Source organism: Rhinopithecus roxellana, chromosome 17 (assembly GCF_007565055.1).
Source record: "Rhinopithecus roxellana isolate Shanxi Qingling chromosome 17, ASM756505v1, whole genome shotgun sequence".
In the NCBI taxonomy this organism is placed as follows: domain Eukaryota; kingdom Metazoa; phylum Chordata; class Mammalia; order Primates; family Cercopithecidae; genus Rhinopithecus; species Rhinopithecus roxellana.
The window spans coordinates 55,474,835-55,497,087 of NC_044565.1; the positions used below are offsets into that span (position 1 = coordinate 55,474,835).

General features: G+C 46.6%; 1 protein-coding gene across 1 annotated transcript in view; it reads right to left on the reverse strand.

Annotated features, from left to right (window-relative positions):
• The window catches only part of SNTG2 (syntrophin gamma 2), a 383,842-nt gene that overhangs the window by 31,636 nt on the left and 329,953 nt on the right, over positions 1–22,253 (reverse strand). The window contains exon 15 of the mRNA XM_030921522.1: positions 4,513–4,605. Coding sequence (XP_030777382.1) covers positions 4,513–4,605 — 93 coding nt within the window. The remainder of the gene's footprint in view (positions 1–4,512; positions 4,606–22,253) is intronic.

A 22,253-nucleotide genomic window follows, 5' to 3' on the forward strand; every position in this document is an offset into this window, starting at 1 on the left:
TCCTTCATGGTGGAGGTGCCATGGGCAGTACCAGGCAACTCCATGATACCAGGGACTTTGAGGCACTCTCAGTTCAAGCTTGATTAATTTCTTGGTGTTTTCCAGGGAGCTGTGGAGACACTTGCTGCTCCTCCTCATCAGGCCAAAGCCAAGGCTGCACTGTGTCTCCCACAACAAACAATTCCTTTTCAGCTTTTAAAAACGGATCTTTTTGTTCCTCTCCATCAACTTTAACTCAGCCCCACAGGAATCCTGTTCCTAGCTAAGGACCAGGCCCCATGGGGGCCAGGGCAGCACCAGGACACTCTTGTGAGGGTCTGCACTGATCACCCTGAATACAGAATCGTAATTTGCTGTGGTATGGGGAGTGACCTGGTGGTACGGTTAGAATAGAAGTTGCCATTTAGAGACAAGGCTAGCTTTTCATTGTGCCCCCAAGAGCAAGTAAATCCTGTGGTGGTTTTACCTCTCCAGCAGCTTTCAGTCCTACATGTGCGACCGGGCCCCATCTTGAGCCCCGTGGAGGCTGAGGGCTCAGGCAAGACGCCTCCCGGACCCAGGGTGCCTGGTGCGCACCCAGGGTCAGTCTCCGCTTCTCTCACACCACTGCGGGTTCTATTCTTGTTGATATTGTCTCCCACTTCTGATTAATTACATGGAATAGGAGGGAAGTCAGTGCTAATCCAGAGAGCAAGAAGAGGATGTGGACGTCATGCAGAGGCCCTACCGGCCTGGAGTGCGCTTGGACAGGGCAGGTGACCTGCCTGCGTGGGGCAGGGACGCCCTCCATCTCTAGCAGCTAGGAGGGTGTTCTAGTTTATCCTCTTTAATTAAAAAAAAATACTTTCCATCTAGAGATTTAGGCCGTATAGATTAGATAACGGTCTTCTCATTTATGTTGTAAGTGCAGAAAATATTTTCGTGGTCAAACACATTTTTGTTTTCCTGCTTAACTCTTTTCTCAACGTTGAAAATAGATGGTTGATGGTTAATGGATTCAGGCTTGGAAATAATTGCTTGTCTTTCTCTGGCAAGCCAAGGTGGGCAATCAAGAAATTTGACCACACACAGGCTTCGAAGCAGGATGTCCCAGCAGATGAGTTGGGTTGGCCTCCCAAGTCCAGAACCTCTTTCCTTGCAAGAGTTTGGTGAATAGGCATTGCTGCCATGTCATGGTCTAGTTTTGACCCAGAAATAATACACAGATGTCCTGAGTTAACAGTATAGTGTGGTGTAAAAGTGCTAATTGTCTTGTGAATATAAGCATGGTAACTCCCAAACAAAATATTTGTAGCCACGTAATCTATTTGATGTTTTTTCTAATAACTAATACAGAGGGCACATGGGCATTGGAGAAAACAACATTTTAAATAATTATTTAGAAGCATTTCATATTAAATGATATTTATTTTCATAACTGTTTCATATCATTCATCATATTGATGTTCTTATCAATATACAAATAATTGGAAGCCTATTGATGCCAAACTTACAAATGTCCTCCAACATTGACATGAGTGACAAGATGCCAAATAAAGCAAAATTATCAACATTTTATGAATTTACAACTCATTGGTTTATCCTTCATAGTTAAGGTGGGAAAGCTTCCCTTCAAAAAATATTAATTCAAATATTGTAAATTCTATAATAAACCCAAGTAAACTACAAGGAACAAATGTTTATGTTGTCATGCGCTATTTTCATGCTGAGTTGCTGTCTGAGTGGACTCAACAAACCAGTGTTAGGCCAGAACTCCTTGAAATAAAGAAATAATCCCAAGAAAAATGTGAGGTCCAGTGCTCTCCTTCAGGAAAATAGGTCAGCAGGTCAGGGCCTCTGAGCCTCAGATTCAGACCACAAAAAGGCATCTTCATTGAATCTTTACACAAAGTTGACCTAGAGTGGAGAGGACAGCGAGCAGAAGAGACCCTCAGCTGAGGAGGTGAAAAGTTCCTCCCTGGAAGGAGAGTGAGCGGGAGGAGGGCTGGAGCCGGCCAGGCCACCTGCCTAGCACGCAGGCAAAGAGGCCCCCGGACTGCCTGCATGCTTACTCTGGCACTGCCCAGGTCATTTTGGATGAGGGATACCCATGCTGTCAAACAGAAAGAGGCACTAAAGGCTATAGACAAATGGACTTTGATTATAGGAGCTCAGCTGAGTTGGACGGTCTGGTTACCAGGAGTTTAAAACACTGCTGCTTTACCAACGGGCTCACAACTGCATTTTGCACAGCATTAAGAAACAAATTACAGCTATTTTAAAAGTTGACTGCATTAATTTTAGGGCTGACTCTGGAGATAGTTCTGTCTGAAATGATAGGAAGTGCCCTGTGAGGCCCCAAGCCCAGCTCTGCCTGACTGTGCCTGGCATCACTCCCACACCAGGGAAATGGGAAGAGGCTCCAGGAAAGGCCCTCGAGGAGGAAAGGCACAGGGCAGCCCAGGAAGAAAGGAAACTCACCGGGGAAACGAAGGTAGGAAATGTGTCATCACGTTGAGCAACAGCCTGGAAACTCACAAACATCGCTCCCACCCCGAGAGCCCCGCGGCCACTCCAGGTGAAAACCAGCCCCTGCAGGTACAAGGCTCAGGGCTTGGCTAAACGTGGTGATGGATGTTCTTTTCATTTTTGCAGACTCAGTTGGATCTTCCTATGGTGAGACCTTCTGGCAGAATCACGACGGGGAGACTCGTGACTTCTGGACACTGTGCTGAGCCCCGGGCATGGGTGAGAGGTGCTGGCTGGGAAGGGCCTGTAAGTACATTACCCTCAGCACCACAGGCACAGAGAGATGCCCCTGGTGAATGCTGACCCAGGCAACGGAGACGGTGGGCCAGTGTTTCTCTCCTGGAAAGGAGGAGCTCCCAGGCTCCTTCCAGAGGAGGGACACACAGGACCCCAGGGGCTGCAGTGAGGGGGCTATGCAAACCTGCTCTAAAGCAGACTTTGGAGTCTCCCCTCAGATTACCTGGAATACTTCATTACTTCAAACACAGAGCAAGAAGCAGAAGTTACAAATCAGGTGTTCTATTTAAGAAGCTGTATGGAGAGTGTGTCCTTACGCTTGAATAGTTGCTTCATGACCTCCCTTATCTCAGAAGGACATGCACAGTGAGGTTACACAGATCTGGCTTCCAAATAATATTCAAAGCAAGTCACCTAGCCTGGAACCGGCAGGTGCATATGGCAGGCCAGGGACAGCGGGAAAAACACCTAAGCGGAACCAGGAAGCTACTTCTCACTCTGTGACTTTAGGGTCCATAGAATTATGAACCTGGACACTGGACGGCAGATGTGAAATCCCTTCTTCTTATTCAGCGCTTATGCAAATATGTGCTATTGTCATTACAAACATGGTATGTGCCCTTGGAGGGGAACAATGACCCCATTAAGTCTTCTGGCCCTGGAATTCTGTAAAGGAAATAGCCCATGGCCCTAGCCGGGGTTTCTCAACTTCCACACTATTGACCAGTAGGCCCCGAACATGCCCTGTGCAGGGCCCTGTGCCCTGAGCAGCATCTCTGGGCTCCACCCTCCAGGTGCCCTGGATATCAGCAGGAACCCCCACCAAGTCCTGACAATAGAAAATGTCTCCAGACATGTCCAAGTGTCCCTCGGGGGCAAAACCACCAGTTTGAGACCCTGCCCAGGAAGGGGTTTTTGTCTTGCTTTTTGTGGAGAGGCCACGCAGTGAGGGTGGCTTCTCAGAAAGAAGGCGCAGTTCCCAGTGCTCATTAACCTACAGATTCAATGACCAATTCACTGCAGAGAGCACCCAAAGGTTCCTGAACACGGAAGTCAGGAAATGACGATGAGAAAACGAACGGGGCTCTATTTTGTAAAGGGGATGCTGCCTGATTCGGGATTGCTAATAAAAGACAATTAGGTCTTTCAACTCAATTTGTTGAAAATTTTTTTCAACCACCATATTTATCCTACCAACACTTTCCATTTCATTCATTCTTAATTAACACAGAGAGTAGGTTTTGAAAAACATTATATGACAAAACAGTGGATTGTCCTCGCAAAGCATTTCCTTAACACTTATGTAGTTAGGAGAATACTCAGATGCGGGTGGAAATGGGTCTCACTCCCTTCCTAACGGCAGCTGTATATTCCTGGCATGCGCCCTCCATAAATTCCCCCAGGCACAGGCGCTGTTCACGGTTACCACGAATGTTCAGGTAGAAGGCAGGCAACGAGGAGTGTTTTTTTCAAAGCATTTACTCAAGTGTTGTGGGTCCCTCCTTAGCAGCAGCACCTTCAACTTCCCTGTCCACCCAACTGACCCTGCTGTGAATCCTGCTGGCCAGACACCCTCAGGGCTTGTGGAAATCCTGGGTCCCTGAGCTATTAGAAAAAAAGAAGACAGTCTATGAAAGCATGGCCTCTGTACAACACACAATCCAGCAGGGGTGGTGGCTTCTATCAGACAGGCCTGAGTTTAACGTCCACGGAATGTAACCAAGCACATGGCAACGGGGTGGCATGGATGCCTGCTCAGCCTCTTACCTTTGTCTTACTCTCAAAACAGGTAAATCCCAACGCGAAATCCACCGTGAAACACAGCACCTCTCCTTGCCAGCTGCACATGTATGTTCTGGACTAGAAAAAAGTATTAATTTTGAGAAAACATTCTTTAATAATGCTGTTTAACTTTAATTAAGTAGGTGCAATATTAACCCGTCTTTGGTCAAAAATTATAAAATGCTCTAACATGAAAGTTACAGGGAACAGAACAGGAGGAAGCAGGGTCAGGGTCCCGGGATACCCGCAGGAACAACTGCGTACAGGGAGTTCTTTCTTGCTTTTCGTCAAGAGGCAAATATTTCCAGCTCTGTAAGGGGGGAGTGTTTGCTGGTACTGCTCTAACTCAGAACAAATGCACAGAGCCCAGCCAATCTCTATTCTCCAATGCGTATGTGAAAACACAGTAAACCACTGAATTTTCCTCCTGCTAGCTCCTTATACCTAGTGGGTAATATGCTCACTTTTCTTTGCATGAGGCCCACAGCATGTTCCGGCAGGAGCTAGACGCGGCACTTCATGAGAAAATTCTGAAGAGCAGTACGATTTACAGCATCACCAAGCAGCAGAACAGAACAGCAGGGATACCGCCAAAACCACACACAAATGACGTCGGTCACACAGTGCGAGAAGTCCCACAGTCTGCAGCACATCCCACCGCCATGGATGGTTTGTGTGGAGGGCGGCCTGGACCAGCACGTGGTGCTTGTGAGGGGAAACCCGGGCTCTGCTCACCCCGGGCGGGTGGTTTGTGTGGAAAGTGGCCTGGACCAGCACGTGACACTCCTGAGGGGAAGCCTGGGCTCTCTGCCCCTGATCTCTGCCCTGAAGGTCTCTGGGCTTCAGGCTGCGGAGCCCGTGAACACCTGCCAGTGCACTCGCAGCCATGTTGGGTGAAAGCGAGATTTGTGCTTTAAATGTTTTCATGTGACTCAAAAGAAGCATGAACCCTAATAACTTGGTAAAAGTTATTTTTAACAATCTCTGTAATAAATCTGCAGGTAAAATGTTCCCATTTAGAAGAGAATTGGAGCCCTCGATTTGAGTTGGATAAATAGAGCCGTGGGTTCTGGGCCTGTCTCTAAGCCAGGGTGGGCATGGCCCTTTGGCATCCAAACACGTTACTCTTGTGGGAAAGGGGTGCTTGATGCCTACACTCTCTCTCTTTCCCTCCTTTTCTCTCTCTCTCGCATACATGCATACACACACACACACACACACACACACACAAAATACATGGCACATACACCACACACACACACAGTCACAGTGCACTGCTAACACCATATATAGACACATACAGAGTGCATGGTTTATACACCACACACAATGCACGGCTTGCACACCACACACACACATACACACACAATGCATGGCTCGCACACACACAGTGCACAGTTCACATACCACACACATACACAATGCACGGCTCACCCACCACAGACACAGACACACACACAGACACACAATGCATGGCTCACACGCCCCCACACACACAGAGCACATGGCTCACACACCACACACACACAGTGCATGGTTCACGCACACACAAACAACCCCCCCACACAAAGCCCATGGCTCACACACCACACACACAGCACACGACACGCACCACACAGTGTACGACTCTCACACCACACACACACACACCCACAATGTGCGGCTCACACCCACACAGCCTACAGGTCTCACACAGCATGCGGTTTACACACGCACACACACAGTTCAGGGCACACACACAGCACACAGCTCTCTGACACACGGTGCATGGCATACACACGTGCACACACACAGTTTGGCTCACAGTGCACTGCTCTGACACACACAGCATGTGGCTCACACACAGCACATAGCTGACACACACAGTGTGGCTCACACACACAGCACACGGCTGACAGTGCATGGGTTACACACTCAGACACACCCTGACTGAGGCGGGCTGGAGTCAGTCAGGTCTCAGATCTCAGGTCTCATTCCTGCCACGGCTGCACTCCATGGGCTGCCCACGCTGCCTGACAAGACCCACACTGCCCCCCGTGCCCGCCGTGCTCGGCCCTGTGGCTGCATAGCTTGGGAGGTTCTTCCTCACTTATCTCTTGTTCTGCTGTTGTCCTTTTCCTGAATAGCTGACTGCGTGCCTTCAATATCTTCACGCCTGTCAACCTTTCCTTAGAGATCGTCACAAACAGTGTAGCTCAAGTCCCTGTCCCTCCCCTCATAGGGAGAGCAGGTGGTGGGGGTGTGGTGGTGGGGATGGGGGGGAGGAGGGCAAAAGGCTGGAAGGACCCATCTGTCTTGGGCTTCACACAGCTCCTGACCCTTCCATGATAACTGGGGGTCCAGCCAACGCCACAACACAGCCGGCGGTCACGAATACTCTACACACCGTTGGCTTTGCGATGAGAATACAAGAGCAGATCACAATGAGTGGTGGCTGAAAAGCACGGTCCCAGCCAGCTCCCCCTGCTCACCTTCCATGAATCTGACCCAGAGTGTGAGGAGATTGAGGTTCTACGTGAAAGTCCACAGGAGGTGACATTCTCACAGCTCAGATTTGAAAGCTACTCAAGCTCTAGGATTTAAATCTAGTGATTATAAAATAGGAAATGAAAGTATTCCAAGGGTAACTGCTATATTTTATGTAGACTAAGTAGCTATCATCATAGGATCTGTAGAAATTGTAAACATCAGTGGCTACCGCTGAATGGCAATGCACACACATTCAGTAATTATAGTCCATCTTTACGGCACAGGCCAAAGTTACTCCAGATGGCTACATAAGCACACAACACATTTGCATAATCTCCAAAGGGGCTTAGGATGGAGGAAAAAGAGAAAGCTTTCGTCTAAGGAACCTCTGGCTACACAAAATCTCATTTTCAGAATTAATCAATCAATATCCTCCCAGACACATAGAAGTGTCTCATCATTTGCATTTTTAGAACTTGAAGGAATTTTTAAAAAAATCTGTTTCCTCATTACTGCTGTACATACAACTCCCACAAAACATTCTTATCATAGAACTTTGCAAACACAGTTCTTTCAACCTAGTGAATGAATGACATGGGATTATTTCCAGGCTTCCTCTATGTTTGTAATTTTCCCTTGATGCCTTGGAAGAAACTCTAATTGGCACACATGCCCCAAATCCTGAAGGAAGGGTTGCCTCATGGCCCACTTCCCACATCAGAGGGAGTATGGGAATGTTTATTTTTGTGTACTGGTTTTTTGAAAGACATCCTCATAGACTGCCGAGCGCATTTTGATAAAATTAGTAATTTAAACATTTTCATGTAACTGGTCAGGGAGAGAATGTCCACATAACTCATTTGGTGTAGTCATTTGGAATTCTCCAAGATGTCGAGGCCACAGGAACGACTTACTAGGACAACATTTGATCTACTGATGAAATTACGGAGAAAAGGTATATGCAGAACACTTCATGGTTTGGCTGAAGATGGGACTGAACTTTATCTCCAGCACATTATATGGTGACCCATAGAAAAATGACCAATTGTAGACCACAGCTCTGGGCTTACAGCAAAGCTTCTGAATCAATTAATGGGTTCAAGAAAAAGAAAAAAAAAAAGTTCTAAGTACCTACTTCCACAACTGACCGAAACGTAAAATAGATAGTTTCAGAACTTTTTATGTGAAAATATCAAAAGCGGTCTTATTAATGAAAGCTTAAAGTAAATGGTTTTGAAGTTCAGCTTTTGGAATAAAATAAATCAAGAGCAATAGCACAGAGCAATCAATATTTACAAAAACTATCAAAAATATAAAGCACAGAATTACCTGGAGAGTTAAAAAAAAAACACTAACAATACCAGAGATAAAACCATATATATACACACACATATATTTATATATATACACGTATATTTATACATATATATTTATACACACACGCATATATATATATATATATATATATTTTTTTTTTTTTTTTTTTTTTTTTTTTGAGACAGAGTTTCACTCTTATTGCCCAGGCTGGAGTGCAGTGGCATGATCTTGGCTCACTGCAACCTCCACCTCCCAGGTTCAAGTGATTCTCCTGCTTCAGCCTCCCGAGTAGCTGGGATTACAGGCATCCCCTACCACACTCGCCTAATTTTTGTATTTTTAGTAGAGATGGGGTTTTACCATGCTGACCAGGCTGCTCTCAAACTTCTGAACTCAGTGATACACCTGCCTAGGCCTCCCAAAGTGCTGGGATTACAGGCATGAACCACCACACCTGGCCAAGACAAGAAAGTGCTGGGATTACAGGAGTGAGCCACCATGCTGGCCAAGACAAGATTTCTTTTCTGTGTTCTCAACACCAAGAACAAGATGCCACAGTCGTGCTGCTCAGGTGAGATGCTGTAACTTCAGGAGATGACAGGCAACTTGCCCCCTTTGATTTGCTCATTTCCATTAAGGAAAACGCTCTCCCAATAGTGGGCAGTAAAGCAAGCAGCCTGGAAAAGGAACTGGAGTCAGACATAAGAGAAATACAGCAGGTGTGCATCTGCCAAGCATAGGTCATCTAGTGTTTTCTTGAAGATTTCGTGTCTGTATTCATGGAGAATATTGGTCTGCAGTTTATTTTCTGGAGTGTTTTTGACTGCTTTTGGTATAAGGGTAATGCTTGCTTCAAAAACTTGTGTTTCCTCCTTTTTTCTTCTAGAAGATACTATAGAGACGATATTGGTGTTCTCTGACATTTGATAGAATTCTCCAGTGAAGTCATCTGAACTACACATTTCATTCTGAAAGTTTTTAAGCCACAAATACAGTTTTCCTAGTAATGATAAGGTTCCCAAGACTAGAGTGATGGAATTGTGGCAGTTCGTGGTTTACGAGGAAACAGTCTCTTCGGTTTAAGTTGCAAGATTTAGATGTGTAGAGTTATTCGTTGTGTTTTCATTATCCTGTCGAAGTTTACAGTCTGTAGTGATACCCCATTTCATTTATTATATTCTCAATTTTTGTCTTCTGTTTTTCTCCTCTTTTTTTGTGTCTTTCTTCTAAACATTTGCCAAACTTAACGATACCTTCAAAGAAACAGCTCTTTGTTTCACTGTTTCACTGGTGTCCTCTGTTTTTCTGTTTTCGATGTTACTGATATCTGCCCTTCCCTGGGGTTTATTTTGCTCTTCTGTTCCTAGTTAATTGAGGCAGAAGCCTACAGTTTTTAGACATTTCCTCTTCTCTAATGAATGCATGCTGTTAATGCGTAAATTTCCTGTGCAGCCCTGATTCAGCTGTGTCTCACAAACTTTGATACATTACAGGGTTCTCATTTTCATATCCTCATTATTTTTTTATTTGCCTTGAAACTGCATGTTTGACACATTGCTTATTTATAAGTGTGCAGTATCTAAGTGTTTGGAGAATTTCCTATCATCTTTCTGTGGTTGATTTCAAATGTGTTTCCATTTTAATTAGATAACATTCTTTGTATGTTTTCAGTTCTTACAAATTGGTTGATGCTTGTTCATGCCCCCAGATATGGCTGATCCTGCTAAAAGTTGCATGGACACTTGAAAATAGTGTTTATTATCCTGTAGTATGTGGTGGGGGATTCCATAAATATTTACTAGATTCTTTTAGTTGATGGTACTGTTGAATTCTTCTATATATTTGCTGATATTTTAGCTAGTTGTCTGTCAACTGTTGAGAAGGAGTGTTGAGGCCTTTCACCGTAATTGTAGATTTTTCTGTTATTTTTCAGTTCACAGTTTTTGCTTCTCATAGTTTGCAGCCCCGTTGTTTTGTGAATATCACTCAGGATGGCTGGGTCTTCTCGGTGGACGGAGCCTCTTATCATCCTGTAACGCCACTCTCTCTGCATCTAGTCATTTTATTTTCTCTGAAGTCTCCTTTATCTGATAATAGAGCTACTCCTGCTTTCCTTTGATCAAGGTTACATGATTTATCTCTTTTTACTCATTTACTTTCAAACCATCTACATGGTTATCTTTGAAGTAAGTTTCTTCATTAGAGCTTGGTCATCTTGTTAATCTACTCTGCCAATCTCTGTTTCTTACTTGGTACATTTACACCATTTTCACTTCATGTAATTATTGATATCTTAGGGCTTAAGACTGATATTTTATTTTTTGTTTCCTGTCTTTGATTTCTCTGCTTTTTTTTTCTGCCTAACTAACTGTAAGTTACTTAAACTTCTTTTTTTTTTTTTCTGCATTCCAATTTATCTGTATTTTTTGAGTGTCTCTTTGGATGGCCTTTTTAGAGGTTGCTCTGGTTCTCTATACACAGTTGTATACACATTCTGTATACACAATGGTCACCCCTACATCAGTTTCGTTGAAGTACAGAAAACTCACACCCCTTCAACTTCATTTTCCCTCCCCTGTTTATAGTATATATATTTCAAATAGTTTCTTCATATACATTTATAATCACATCAGTGGTATTATTTTTGACCATAAAACATAATTTAGTAAACTCAGCCGGGTGAAGTGGCTCATGCCTGTAATCCCAGCACTTTGGAAGGCTGAGGTGGGAGGATCACGAGGTCAGGAGATCAAGACCAGCCTGGCTAACATGATGAAACCCTGTCTCTACTAAATACAAAAAATTAGCTGGGCATGGTGGCGCATGCCTGCAGTCTCAGCCACTCGGGAGGCTGAGGCAGGAGAATCTCTTGAACCCTGGAGGCGAAGGCTGCAGTGAGCTGAGATCACACCACTGCAGTCCAGCCTGGGCGACAAAGCAAGACTCTGCCAAAAAAAAAAAAAAAAAGAAGTAAGAAAACTCAGAAAGACAAGAAATGTCTGTGGTGTCACCTGCACTCTGGCTCACCATGGCCTTTCTTCCCTCCTGATGTTCCCAGATTCCTTCTGTCATCATTTGATTTCTGTTTAGAGAACTTCCTTTATTCTTTTTGGGTAGATCTGCTGATACTAAACTCTTAATCTTTTTTTTATCAGAAAATGTTTACATTCTTTTTAATTCCTGAAATATATTTTCAAGCGAATAAAGGTTTCTGTGTGCCAATTCTTTTCTTTCAGCACTTAAAACAATATTGGGACATTTCTTCTGGCCTCTGTAGTTTCTGATGAGAAAGACACTGTAATTTGAATCATTTTTCCTTCCTAAGTGCTGTATTATTTTTCTCAGGCTGCTTTCAAAATTAGTTTTTTTTTTCTTTAGTTTTCATGAGCTTAATTATAAAGATCTGGGTATGGAATTCTCTGGGCTTACTCTGTTTAGAGTTTGTTCAACTTCTGGAATATGTAGGTTTATGTCTCTAGCCAATTTGGGAAAGTTTGAGGCTGTAATATTTTTTGAGTACTTCTCAGTACTTCTTTTCTCATGGACTCCAGTGATACAGGTGTTATGCCTTAGTTACATCCTGCAGGTCCCCCTGGAGGACAGCACGGCATGGCTGCAGACGGCAGCCAGGCCTCAGCAGGGCGCAGGGTGGGCCGCGGGAACCACAGTGAGTATGTGGACTCTGTGTGACTCTCCCTCAAACTGAGTAAGGTGCCATCCACTGAGAACTCCATGCATGTCACCTCTGGGGGATGCTGAGGCTTGAGCTGAGTGCTGTGAGTGCCCCGTGGGTCTAAAGCCATCCCATCTTAGCTTCAGGCTGTCGGTGGAGAATTTCCTCTCGCACACAGTCAGCCTAATGACTCCTCAAATCTTCTAGGGCTCTTGAGAAGCACAATCAGAGTTCCCTTAAATACCTTTGACTTAATTTTTGGACACCACTATAGAAAATGACACATGCTGCAGGGGCGAAAAATCCAGATAATAAAGATTAAAATAGCTTTTTATAGGACAATAGCTAGTAAACTTCATTAGGATGTGATAAAACAAAACATGGTATTAAATAGCACATTGAAGTTCATTTTCAAATATGTTAAAAATTCACGCTCTCAACAAAAGCATTAAGATTAGCCTTTTAAGTACCATAGACAACAGGCACAAATGAAGGACTGGAATTAATGAAGAAGTTAAAGAAGCGATTCTGTTCATTAACAAAACAGGACGCATGGAGCTGTCGGAAGCAACATCAGGATGGGGTGTGGGAAGGGAGAGAAATCACATGGGCACAGGCAGCTCCGCTGGGATAGACCGAGAGCCACCTTCCAAGCAGGGGCTGGCACGGCCCGGGTGAGTTTCTGGTCCATGTGCACCCTGGGGCTGCAGCTTGTGTCCGGGGGAAACACTGACCCACCCTGGGTGTTGAGGGATCTTTCTGTTTTTATCGTGGGGTCAGTGAGCCCTGGGAGGCCAATGCTTTCTTCAATGTAAAGCAGACGGGATTGTGGAAGGAGACCTGCAGAAAACGCCTTAGCTCACAAAGAGCATCAGCCATGAGTGAACGGACTTTGAAAGGATTTCGACAGTACTTCAGAGCAGTGATGGTAACAGTGCCTTCACTTAAGGCACCTTCTTGCATACCTGGAACTAGGCTAAATGCCTTACACTGAATTCTCATGGTAAACTCACGAGATGGTGCTTTCATCTTCATTTTACAGATGACAGGTGGGGTTCGGGCAGGCACACAGCTTGCCATATGCACAGAGGACGGGCCAGTCTCCTTGCCCCTGAGTCCCGGCTCCTCATTTATCGCTTCCAACACCACAGCTCAGCACTGCAGTTTGCTCCACGTTTCCTGTGGGTTGGTGCACAGGGATGACTTGTGTCCCCCCAAAAGTCATGCTGGAGTCTTAGCCCCAGTGTCTTATTTGGAAGTAGGCTCTTTGCAGAAGAGACCAAGGTGAGGCTGTGCTGGAGCACATGGGGCTCGAATCCCGTGACCAGTGATCTTCTGGGAAAAGGAGACAGAGACCCAGGGAGGAGACCAGGGTGGAGAAGAGGGTGGAAGCTGGGGTGAGGAGCTGCAGATCGAGGAATGCCAGGGACTGCAGGAACCACCCAAAGTGGGAAGAGGCGGGAAGGATTCACCTGAACCTGAGAGTTCAGCCCTGCCAACCCTTTGATCTCAGAAATGAGAGGATAAATTTCTGTTGTTTTAAGCCACTCAGTTTGTGGATGTTCCTTAGGGCAGTCCTGGGAAACAAGCGCAGGGCTAGACCAGCAGGGCCAGGACTGGTGATGGACGTGGGTATTTCCACCGCCCAGAAAGCAGCAGTGCGGGGCGTGTTCCTGCCTCCGACCAGCCTGGGCAACATGGCAAAACCCCATCTCTACCAAAAATACAAAAAATTATCTGGGTGTGGTGGTGGGCATCTGTAATTCCAGCTACTCAGGAGGCTGAGACATGAGAATCTCTTGAGCCTGGGAGGCACAGGTTGCAGTGAGCCGAGATCATGCCATTGCACTCCAGCCTGGGTGACAGAGGTAGACTCTGTCTCTAAAAAACAAAACTACAAATAAATAAATGAATGAAATGTATGTAAAATACACTATGCTGACATGCGAATAGATTGAAATGCTAGTGGCAGGGAGTGAAGATGCTGCAGGTGATGCCAACACTTGGGCTTTCAAGCCAAGTAGAGATGATGGCGGAGAGCAGAGGACAGCCATGAGAAAGTCAGAAAATGATCAAGATGATCATGGAAAAGAGGCTAACGAAGGAGCCGTAATCAACAACGTCAAAGGCCAAGGCTGAAAGGAATCATGCGTTAAGAGTAGACCAGGAGTCTGAACTCAGATCTGTATGGCTAGGGATGACCTGCAAACGCAGGGGCTGGGGGAGATGGAACAGTAGGCAGTTCCCCTGCATGTGTATGCACAGGTGTAAGTGTGTACACAGAAGTGGTTGTGGCATGAGCATGTGTGAATACATGCATGCATGAATGTGCATGTGTGCATGTGTGCAAGCATGTGAGGTTGTCATGTTTACACACTTTTTATGGGTGTGCATGTGTGTTGGCATGCATGTAAGTGCATATGCATAACTGTGAATGTGCACAAAAATGTATGTCTCTTCATGTGTGTGCTGTGCCCATGTGCATGTACACTTTATGTGTGTGTGGTATATGGGTGTGTGCGTGTGTGTGCAGTATGTGTACACATGCATGCATGGGCCTGTATGCACATGTGAATGCATATGTGTCATGTGTGCACCTGTCCATGTATGTGCCTGTGTGTGTGAATGCGTGGGTGTGGGGTGTTTGTAGCCTGTTGGTGAGCTTGGGAAGGGGGTCATCTTGAAGTATAGCTGAGCACCATTAACTTAGTTAAATTTATGTTTTTGGTGACACAAATTTCTTCCTCAGACCTTCAGAGATTTACATGGTGTTTGCTGGATCTCAGATCTCGTGCCTGATGAAAAGTAGCAGAAATGAGACAACCAGAAACACGTTGCCCTAGGTGAGCTCTGCTCTGAGTGGTCTAGATATGATGTCAGATCTCCGCACAGAGATTAGTCTGTTTTGTTCACTGCAGGTTCTCCAAGGCCTAGAACATAAGTGCCACCCAGAAGACTCTTGCTGAGTAAGCAAAAATAGCCAACTTGGATAGCATTTGCCATGTGCCAGGCACCACTGTAAGCCGTATAAATACCAATCACTCATAAATATCGACACAACTCTGGGGATTAATTCTATTATCCTGTTTTCTAGAGAAGAAAACTGAGGCAAAGGCCTTTTTAAAAACTTGCCCAAGGTTCCAGGTGGTCAGGGTGGAAGCTGGGCTCACCCCAGGTGCTCTGCCCCGGGGGCCAGGCTGCCCATCACTATGCTGTGTGGAATCCCTGAGTGAGGTGGTCAGTCTCAGGTCTTCAAGTCAACAGCTGGGAAGGCTTCTCCTTCCATTAATGCAGCCACAAAACAATGGATGGAAAAGGCTGCACCTTATTTTTCACGTGGAAATGCCGCTTGGGTCCTTTTCATGACGGCAGACTCTTCAGTGGTGGCCAGAGGGTGAAACAACAGGTCACGCTGTCAGCGGGTGAAGCTGCTCCGTGACCCCAGCCCTCCAACGAGAACGGCGAGTGCTCACTGTCTGGCACGTGCTATTCAGGGTCTCCTCGTTCAGCGTCATCATCAGGAGCATGTTCCACCGTCACTCTGCCACCTGCACTGAGCACTCTGGGGCCCCCTGCTGCTGTTCTCCACCCCTGCTCAACTAGATGCAGCACCAAGCAATGTGTGGGCTGGGGCTCATTCCTCGAATAAAGGGGCATGTTCACAGTTCAGCTTCCCCATGAACAAGACACGTGGTGAACACGTTTAGAAACTGTCTGGTCAGAGCAGCACAGAGGTGAGGTGAGAAGGAAAAGCTGCCGGACTCGCCTCACCTCCAACTTCACTCGAGGTTGGCTCAGACAAAGGAGCATCTGCTGCATCCACAGAGGCCCGGTGCCTCCTGCTGGACTATTTCTATTTCCAGTTATCAGCTTTTCTCTAAAGAAATTAAATTGTTCAAAAGTTTTTAAGTCTTTCCAACATTCCTTAAATGTGGATAACAATTACTCATTGTTTAGACAGAAGGAAGGAATGAGGAACAAGGGGCAGGTGACTCAGCTGTGACTCCTCGGCGGGAAAAGCACAGAGTGAGTAAAGATGTTCTGCTCCCCAACCCAGAGCTCCTTCCAGACACGCCTGCCCTCCTGTGAGCTTTGTGAGCTGTGTCCACCTTCCAGACACGCCTGCCCTCCTGTGAGCTTTGTCTGTGAGCTGTGTCCACCTGGAGGACAGATCTTCACCAGCCCCTCGTTCTGAAAGAGTGAAGAGCCCACCGGGGAAGTGCCCAGGAATGTGCCTGCCTCCTTCAGTGAGCAAGTCATGACAACCACAGTGACACTCAGGTAACCTGTTGACGAATGTTCTTCAGAGCAAGTGTGATGGTTAACAGAGTGTGAATTCGACTGGATTGAAGGGTGCAAAGTGTTGATCCTGGGAGTGTCTGTACAATACGCCTGCAGCAGAGACCAACACTGAGCCCTCAATATGGCAACATTGCTCGGAGTCACCAGCCAGCTCCCTGGTGGCAGGCTGATTATACTGGATCTCTTCCATCATGGAAAGGGCAGAGGTTTGTCCTCACTGGAATAGACACTTACTCTAAACATGGGTTTGCCTACCCTGCACGCAATGCATCTGCCAAGACCACCATCCGTGGACTCGTGGAATGTCTTATCCACCGTCAGGTATTCCACACAGCGTTGCCCCGACCAAGGCACTCACTTTATGGCTGACAAAGTGCAGCAGAGGGCTCATGCTCATGGAATTCACTGGTCTTACCATGTTCCCCATCATCCTGAATCAGCTGGATTGACAGAATGGTGGAATGGCCTTTTGAAGTCACAATTACAACGCCAACTAGGTGACAATACTTTGCAGGGCTGGGGCAAAGTTCTCCAGAAGGCTGTGTGTGCTCTGAATCAGTGTCCGATATATGGTCCTGTTTCTCCCATAGCCAGGATTCACAGGTCCAACAGTCAAGGGGCGGAAGAGGAAGTGGCACCACTCGCCATCACCCCTAGTGATGCACTAGCAAAATTTCTGTTTCCAATTCCCACGACATTATGTTCTGCTGTCCTACAGGTCTTAGTTCCAGGGGGAGGAATGCTGCCACCAGGACGCACAAGGGCAATTCCATTACACTGGAAGTTAAGATTGCCACCTGGACACTTTGGGCTCCTCCTACCTTTAAGTCAACAGGCTAAGAAGGGAATTACAGTGTTGGCTGGGATGATTGACCCAGACTAAGATGAAATCAGTCTACTACTCCACAACAGAGGTAAGCAAGAGTATGCAAGGATTACAGGGGCTCCATTAGGGCATTTCTTAGTATTACCACGCCCTGTGATTAAGGTCAATGGGAAACTATAACAGCCCAATCCAGGCAGGACTACAAATGGTCCAGACCCTTCAGGAATGAAGGTTTGGGTCACTCCACCAGGAAAAAAAACATGACCTGCTGAGGTGCTTGCTGAAGGCTAAGGGAATACAGAATGGGTAGTAGAAGAAGGAAGTCATCAATACCAGCTACGACCATGTGACCAGCTGCAGAAATGGGGATGGTAATTGTCATGAGCATTTCTTCCTTTTTTTGTTAGAAACACGCTTGTGCATGTATACACTTGTACTAAGAAAATATCTTCATTTCTTTTTTCCTTTATCATGTGACATAAGATTTATTGACTTCATATAAGCATTTAAGTATTGTTAACTTTGTGTAATAGTATTTGGGTTGGGGATTGGTGCGTTTCCAGTTGTACCAAGGATAGTTGTATTATATTAGGTGTAATTATGACATGATTGTCTTTATTTGAAGATTATATATAATCTCAGGAGATGTGTATGGGTTCAAGTCGACAAGGGGTGGACTTATGATGGTTAATACTGAGTGTCAACTTGATTGGATTGAAGGATGCAAAATATTGATCCTGAATGTTGCTATGAGGGTGTTGGTAAAGGAGATGAACATCTGAGTCAGTGGGCTGGGAAAGGTAGACCCGCCCTTATTCTGGGTGAGCACCATCTAATCAGCTGCCAGCACAGCTAGAATATAAAGCAGGCAGAAAAATGTGAAACGTCTAGACTGGCCTAGCCTCCCAGCCCACATCTTTCTCCCACGCTGGATGCTTTCTGCCCTCAAACGTCGGACTTCATGCTCCTCAGCTTTGGGGCTCGGACTGGCTTCCTCGCTCCTCAGCGTGCAGATGGCCTGCTGTGGGATCCTGTGATCGTGTGAGTTAGTAATACTTAATAAACTCCCATATATACATATATATCATAGTTATATATTTATATTTATATAGAGTTATAAAACTAATATGAGATATATATATATATATATAATATCCTACTAATTCTGTCCCTGTAGAGAACCCTGACTAAAACAGTAAGTATAAGGTTTCCTACAACTTGACACACAATGTGCAATAAATGTTTGAGTTTATGATTAATAAGCAAAACTGAATATTTTAGTTATAAACACAAACGTCTATTTTAGAAACATAATATGGTTCCAGTATTTACAATTGGTGATTTAGTTGACATCAGCTTCAATTTTCTACTTGTTTTGTATAAACATATGTTTAAGTGAAATTTTAAAAGGTAAGGCCAATTTAATCTTGCCTTACTCAGAGAAAACATGACATGCTTTTCTAGGGCCCCATACGCCAACCGAAAACACAGCTGGTTTGGAGTCTACATCACAGGGAAATAGATGGTAAGAAATGTTTTCTCTTTTCAGGTGGTTTTGTAAGTTTTTTGAGGGGTGCCTGACTGTGATACGTTGGAGACTCTGGGGTTCCAAAGAAAAACAAGAGAGAGTCTCTGTGCCATCACCGAGCTGGCATCCCAGAAAAATGCTGGGCTTGGGGTTCTCACACTTTGCCAGGTTCAGTTGGCTGCCGCCTTCCTATCAGCACCCGTCAGAATCAGAGCAGCTAAAAGTTGGAGAGAGAGGGAACGTTACAATGTGAACAATTAATACAGGAGATCGAGACCATCCTGGCTAATATGGTGAAACCCCGTCTCTACTAAAAAATACAAAAAACTAGCCGGGCGACGAGGCGGGCGCCTGTAGTCCCAGCTACTCGGGAGGCTGAGACAGGAGAATGGCTTGAACCCGGGAAGCGGAGCTTGCAGTGAGCTGAGATCTGGCCACTGCACTGGGCGGCAGAGCAAGACTCCGTCTCAAAAAAAAATAAAAATAAAAATAAAAAAATAAAAGCTAATTTGCTCTTCCCAGGATGGGGGTGTTAACTGAAGGATTAGATTAGCCCTGAAATAAATGAGGGAGCAGAAATAGAAACATTACCACCAGCACTCTTAGTTCCAATCTAATTAAATTAAGCCATAATGGCTTTTGGAGAAATAAACCGCCAGCTGCAGCCCGCTCCCTACTCCAGCATCTTTCCGGGGGAGAGTCACAGGAGCTCACAGGCACCAAGAGCAATACTCAGCATCATTCTTCACAACGGCAGGTCGGTGGCTCACCGCAGAGGCTTTCAAATATGTACCGTGAGGTACTCCGTTTAAAGCTGTCAAACAAAATTCCCAGCCAGAGCGCAGCGCCAATGTTCTAGGCCTGTTTCTCTCAGCAGCTCTATTTTATATCCCGATGGGTAAAGAAGACAGAGGGCTCTTGAACTGTGTATTCACCAAATAGTTATCCATGCCCAAGACTCGCTTTAATTCAGGAAACGCGGCCTCCACAGTCACTGAGCGTCTGCGGGAACAGGATACGAATGACCGGGCGTGCCTGCTGCGTGATGGTCCTGACGATGCCCCATGTGACAGGGAGGTCCACAGAGAACTGTGGAAGACACAGAGAAGCCAGGGCCACACACAGGCGAGGAGAGGGCATCCAGGCTGGGGCACAGGGTGGGGGACAGAAAGCCACAGAGACAGACAGGGTGAACGCTGTCCTGGGCACAGTCGGTCCTCAGACAAGCCTGGCAGGTCTGGGAAGGAGGGTTGGTGGGCCCTATCCAGGCAGCTCTGGATGCCCTGCAGGTGCACAGCAGCTGTGAAGACTAATTTGTAACTGGACAGCGGACAAGAGACACCTTACAGCCGAGGAACTGTCAATGTCGATGAGTGCAAGGGCCACGGGGCTAAGGAGCCTCCATGTTGGCCAAAGGGAGGCAAAGGGGTGGGCACCCCGGCCCCAAGCAGCCCCATCAGCAGGGGTCTGGGTGTGCACAGGCCCAGCAGGGTCAGGCCCGGAAGACTGGTGAGCAGAGACTTTGGAGCGTGACCACCAGCCCGGTGCAGGGGTGTGGCTGAGGAGTTAGGGTGTGGGCAGCAGCAGTGAGCAGGAGACCACAGACCACCTGCCTTTCCCGGAAGGAGCAGGCCACGGTGGCTTTGTCCATGGCTGCAGCCAGGCTCTGCGAGTCCTGGAGAAGGGATTTTCCTTCTAGGTGTGGGCGGTGCCTGGAAGACTGGAAATCCAGAGACTGGGATCCTCTGAGTTTAGCTACCGACCTTCCGTGGCCACTTCTGTCTTGATGTCTGTATTTTCTGCCTTTTGACTATTTTTAACCTTAATTTAGAAAACAGATGTGCAGGATCTCTGTAGTAAACGGCATCTGTGTGAGCAAAGGGAGCTCATCTGTCTTTCACAGGCTGACGTGTTGGAATCAGGAAATGCCAGCGCTCTGCTTTGAAGTGGTTGATTGTATCAGTCATGAAAGAAAGTCACGAGGCAGGGACTGAACCTGGCCTTGGAGAGCGCCCAGCTCACTGACGTGGGGGCGGGGGGAGTTCCTGGAGGGACTCGCTAGCGGGGGAGGCAGCGTTATTGTGAGTGATGCTTGGTAGGACTTTGCAGGTACAGCCTCTGGATTCCCGTTTGGTGGAATTTTGGGGATTATGATTAAAAAGCATCCAGCACAGATGCCACTCAGCCCAGCTTGAAGCTGGGCCTTCTAAATGTGTTGGGTGCATTTCTGACTTCCAAAGCATGCAGTAGCATTTCTTTGATCAACAATGTTTTCAGCTGAAAGAGTTTAGGTAAGTGTATGAATAATAAATGCAAAATAAATTCCAAAAGGAAGACATTAACTTCATCTAAAGGGCTCACAAGACAATGGCAGATATAGAATTTATATTGTGCTCCTAGTATCGAATGAAAATGGGCTTTTATATTTGGAGTAACTCGGCGGTGCACGTAAACTACTCCCCTACAAGTGCCATTCGCTTCCCCGGCGTCTGGAAAAAGAGCCACGGGAAGGACATTATTATAGTCACACCAAAGCCAGTAAGTAAGGCGGGCACACGTTTAAAAACACAACCATATGATATTAGTATTTATTACGGTTTTGATAATGCAAGACTGACAGCTCCAGGCAGGCTGTGAGGCTGGATGTCTACGTGCAAGCCAGATTCCCAGTCAGGAGATTTTCCTATAGAAACAATTGCTAGAATGGCAGCAAGGTCACGAGGCTCAGCCGTGAGCCTACCCACCTCTTCACAGGCTGGAGGAGACACGCATGGGGGTGCAGTGGCAGCTTTACCTCTCTACGCGTCCACAGGCACAGCCCAGAGCGTCACTCTACCTCTCTATGCGTCCACGGGCACAGCCCAGAGCGTCACTCTACCTCTCTACGCGTCCACAGGCACAGCCCAGAGCGTCACTCTACCTCTCTACGCATCCACAGGCACAGCCCAGAGTGTCACTCTACCTCTCTACGCGTCCACAGGCACAGCCCAGAGCGTCACTCTACCTCTCTACGCGTCCACAGGCACAGCCCAGAGCGTCACTCTACCTCTCTACGCGTCCACAGGCACAGCCCAGAGCGTCACTCTACCTCTCTACGCGTCCAAAGGCACAGCCGCAGAGCGTCACTCTACCTCTCTACATGTCCACGGGCACAGCCCAGAGCGTCACTCTACCTCTCTACGCGTCCACAGGCACAGCCCAGAGCGTCACTCTACCTCTCTACGCGTCCACAGGCACAGCCCAGAGCATCACTCTACCTCTCTACGCGTCCACAGGCACAGCCCAGAGCGTCACTCTACCTCTCTACATGTACACAGGCACAGCCCAGAGCGTCACTCTACCTCTCTACGCGTCCACAGGCACAGCCCAGAGCGTAACTCTACCTCTCTACGCGTCCACAGGCACAGCCCAGAGCGTCACTCTACCTCTCTACGCGTCCACAGGCACAGCCCAGAGCGTCACTCTACCTCTCTACATGTCCATAGGCATGGCCCAGAATGTAATTCTACCTCTCTACATGACCACAGGCACAGCCGCAGAGCGTAACTCTACCTCTCTACGTGTGCACAGGCACAGCCCAGAGCGTCACTCTACCTCTCTACGTGTCCACA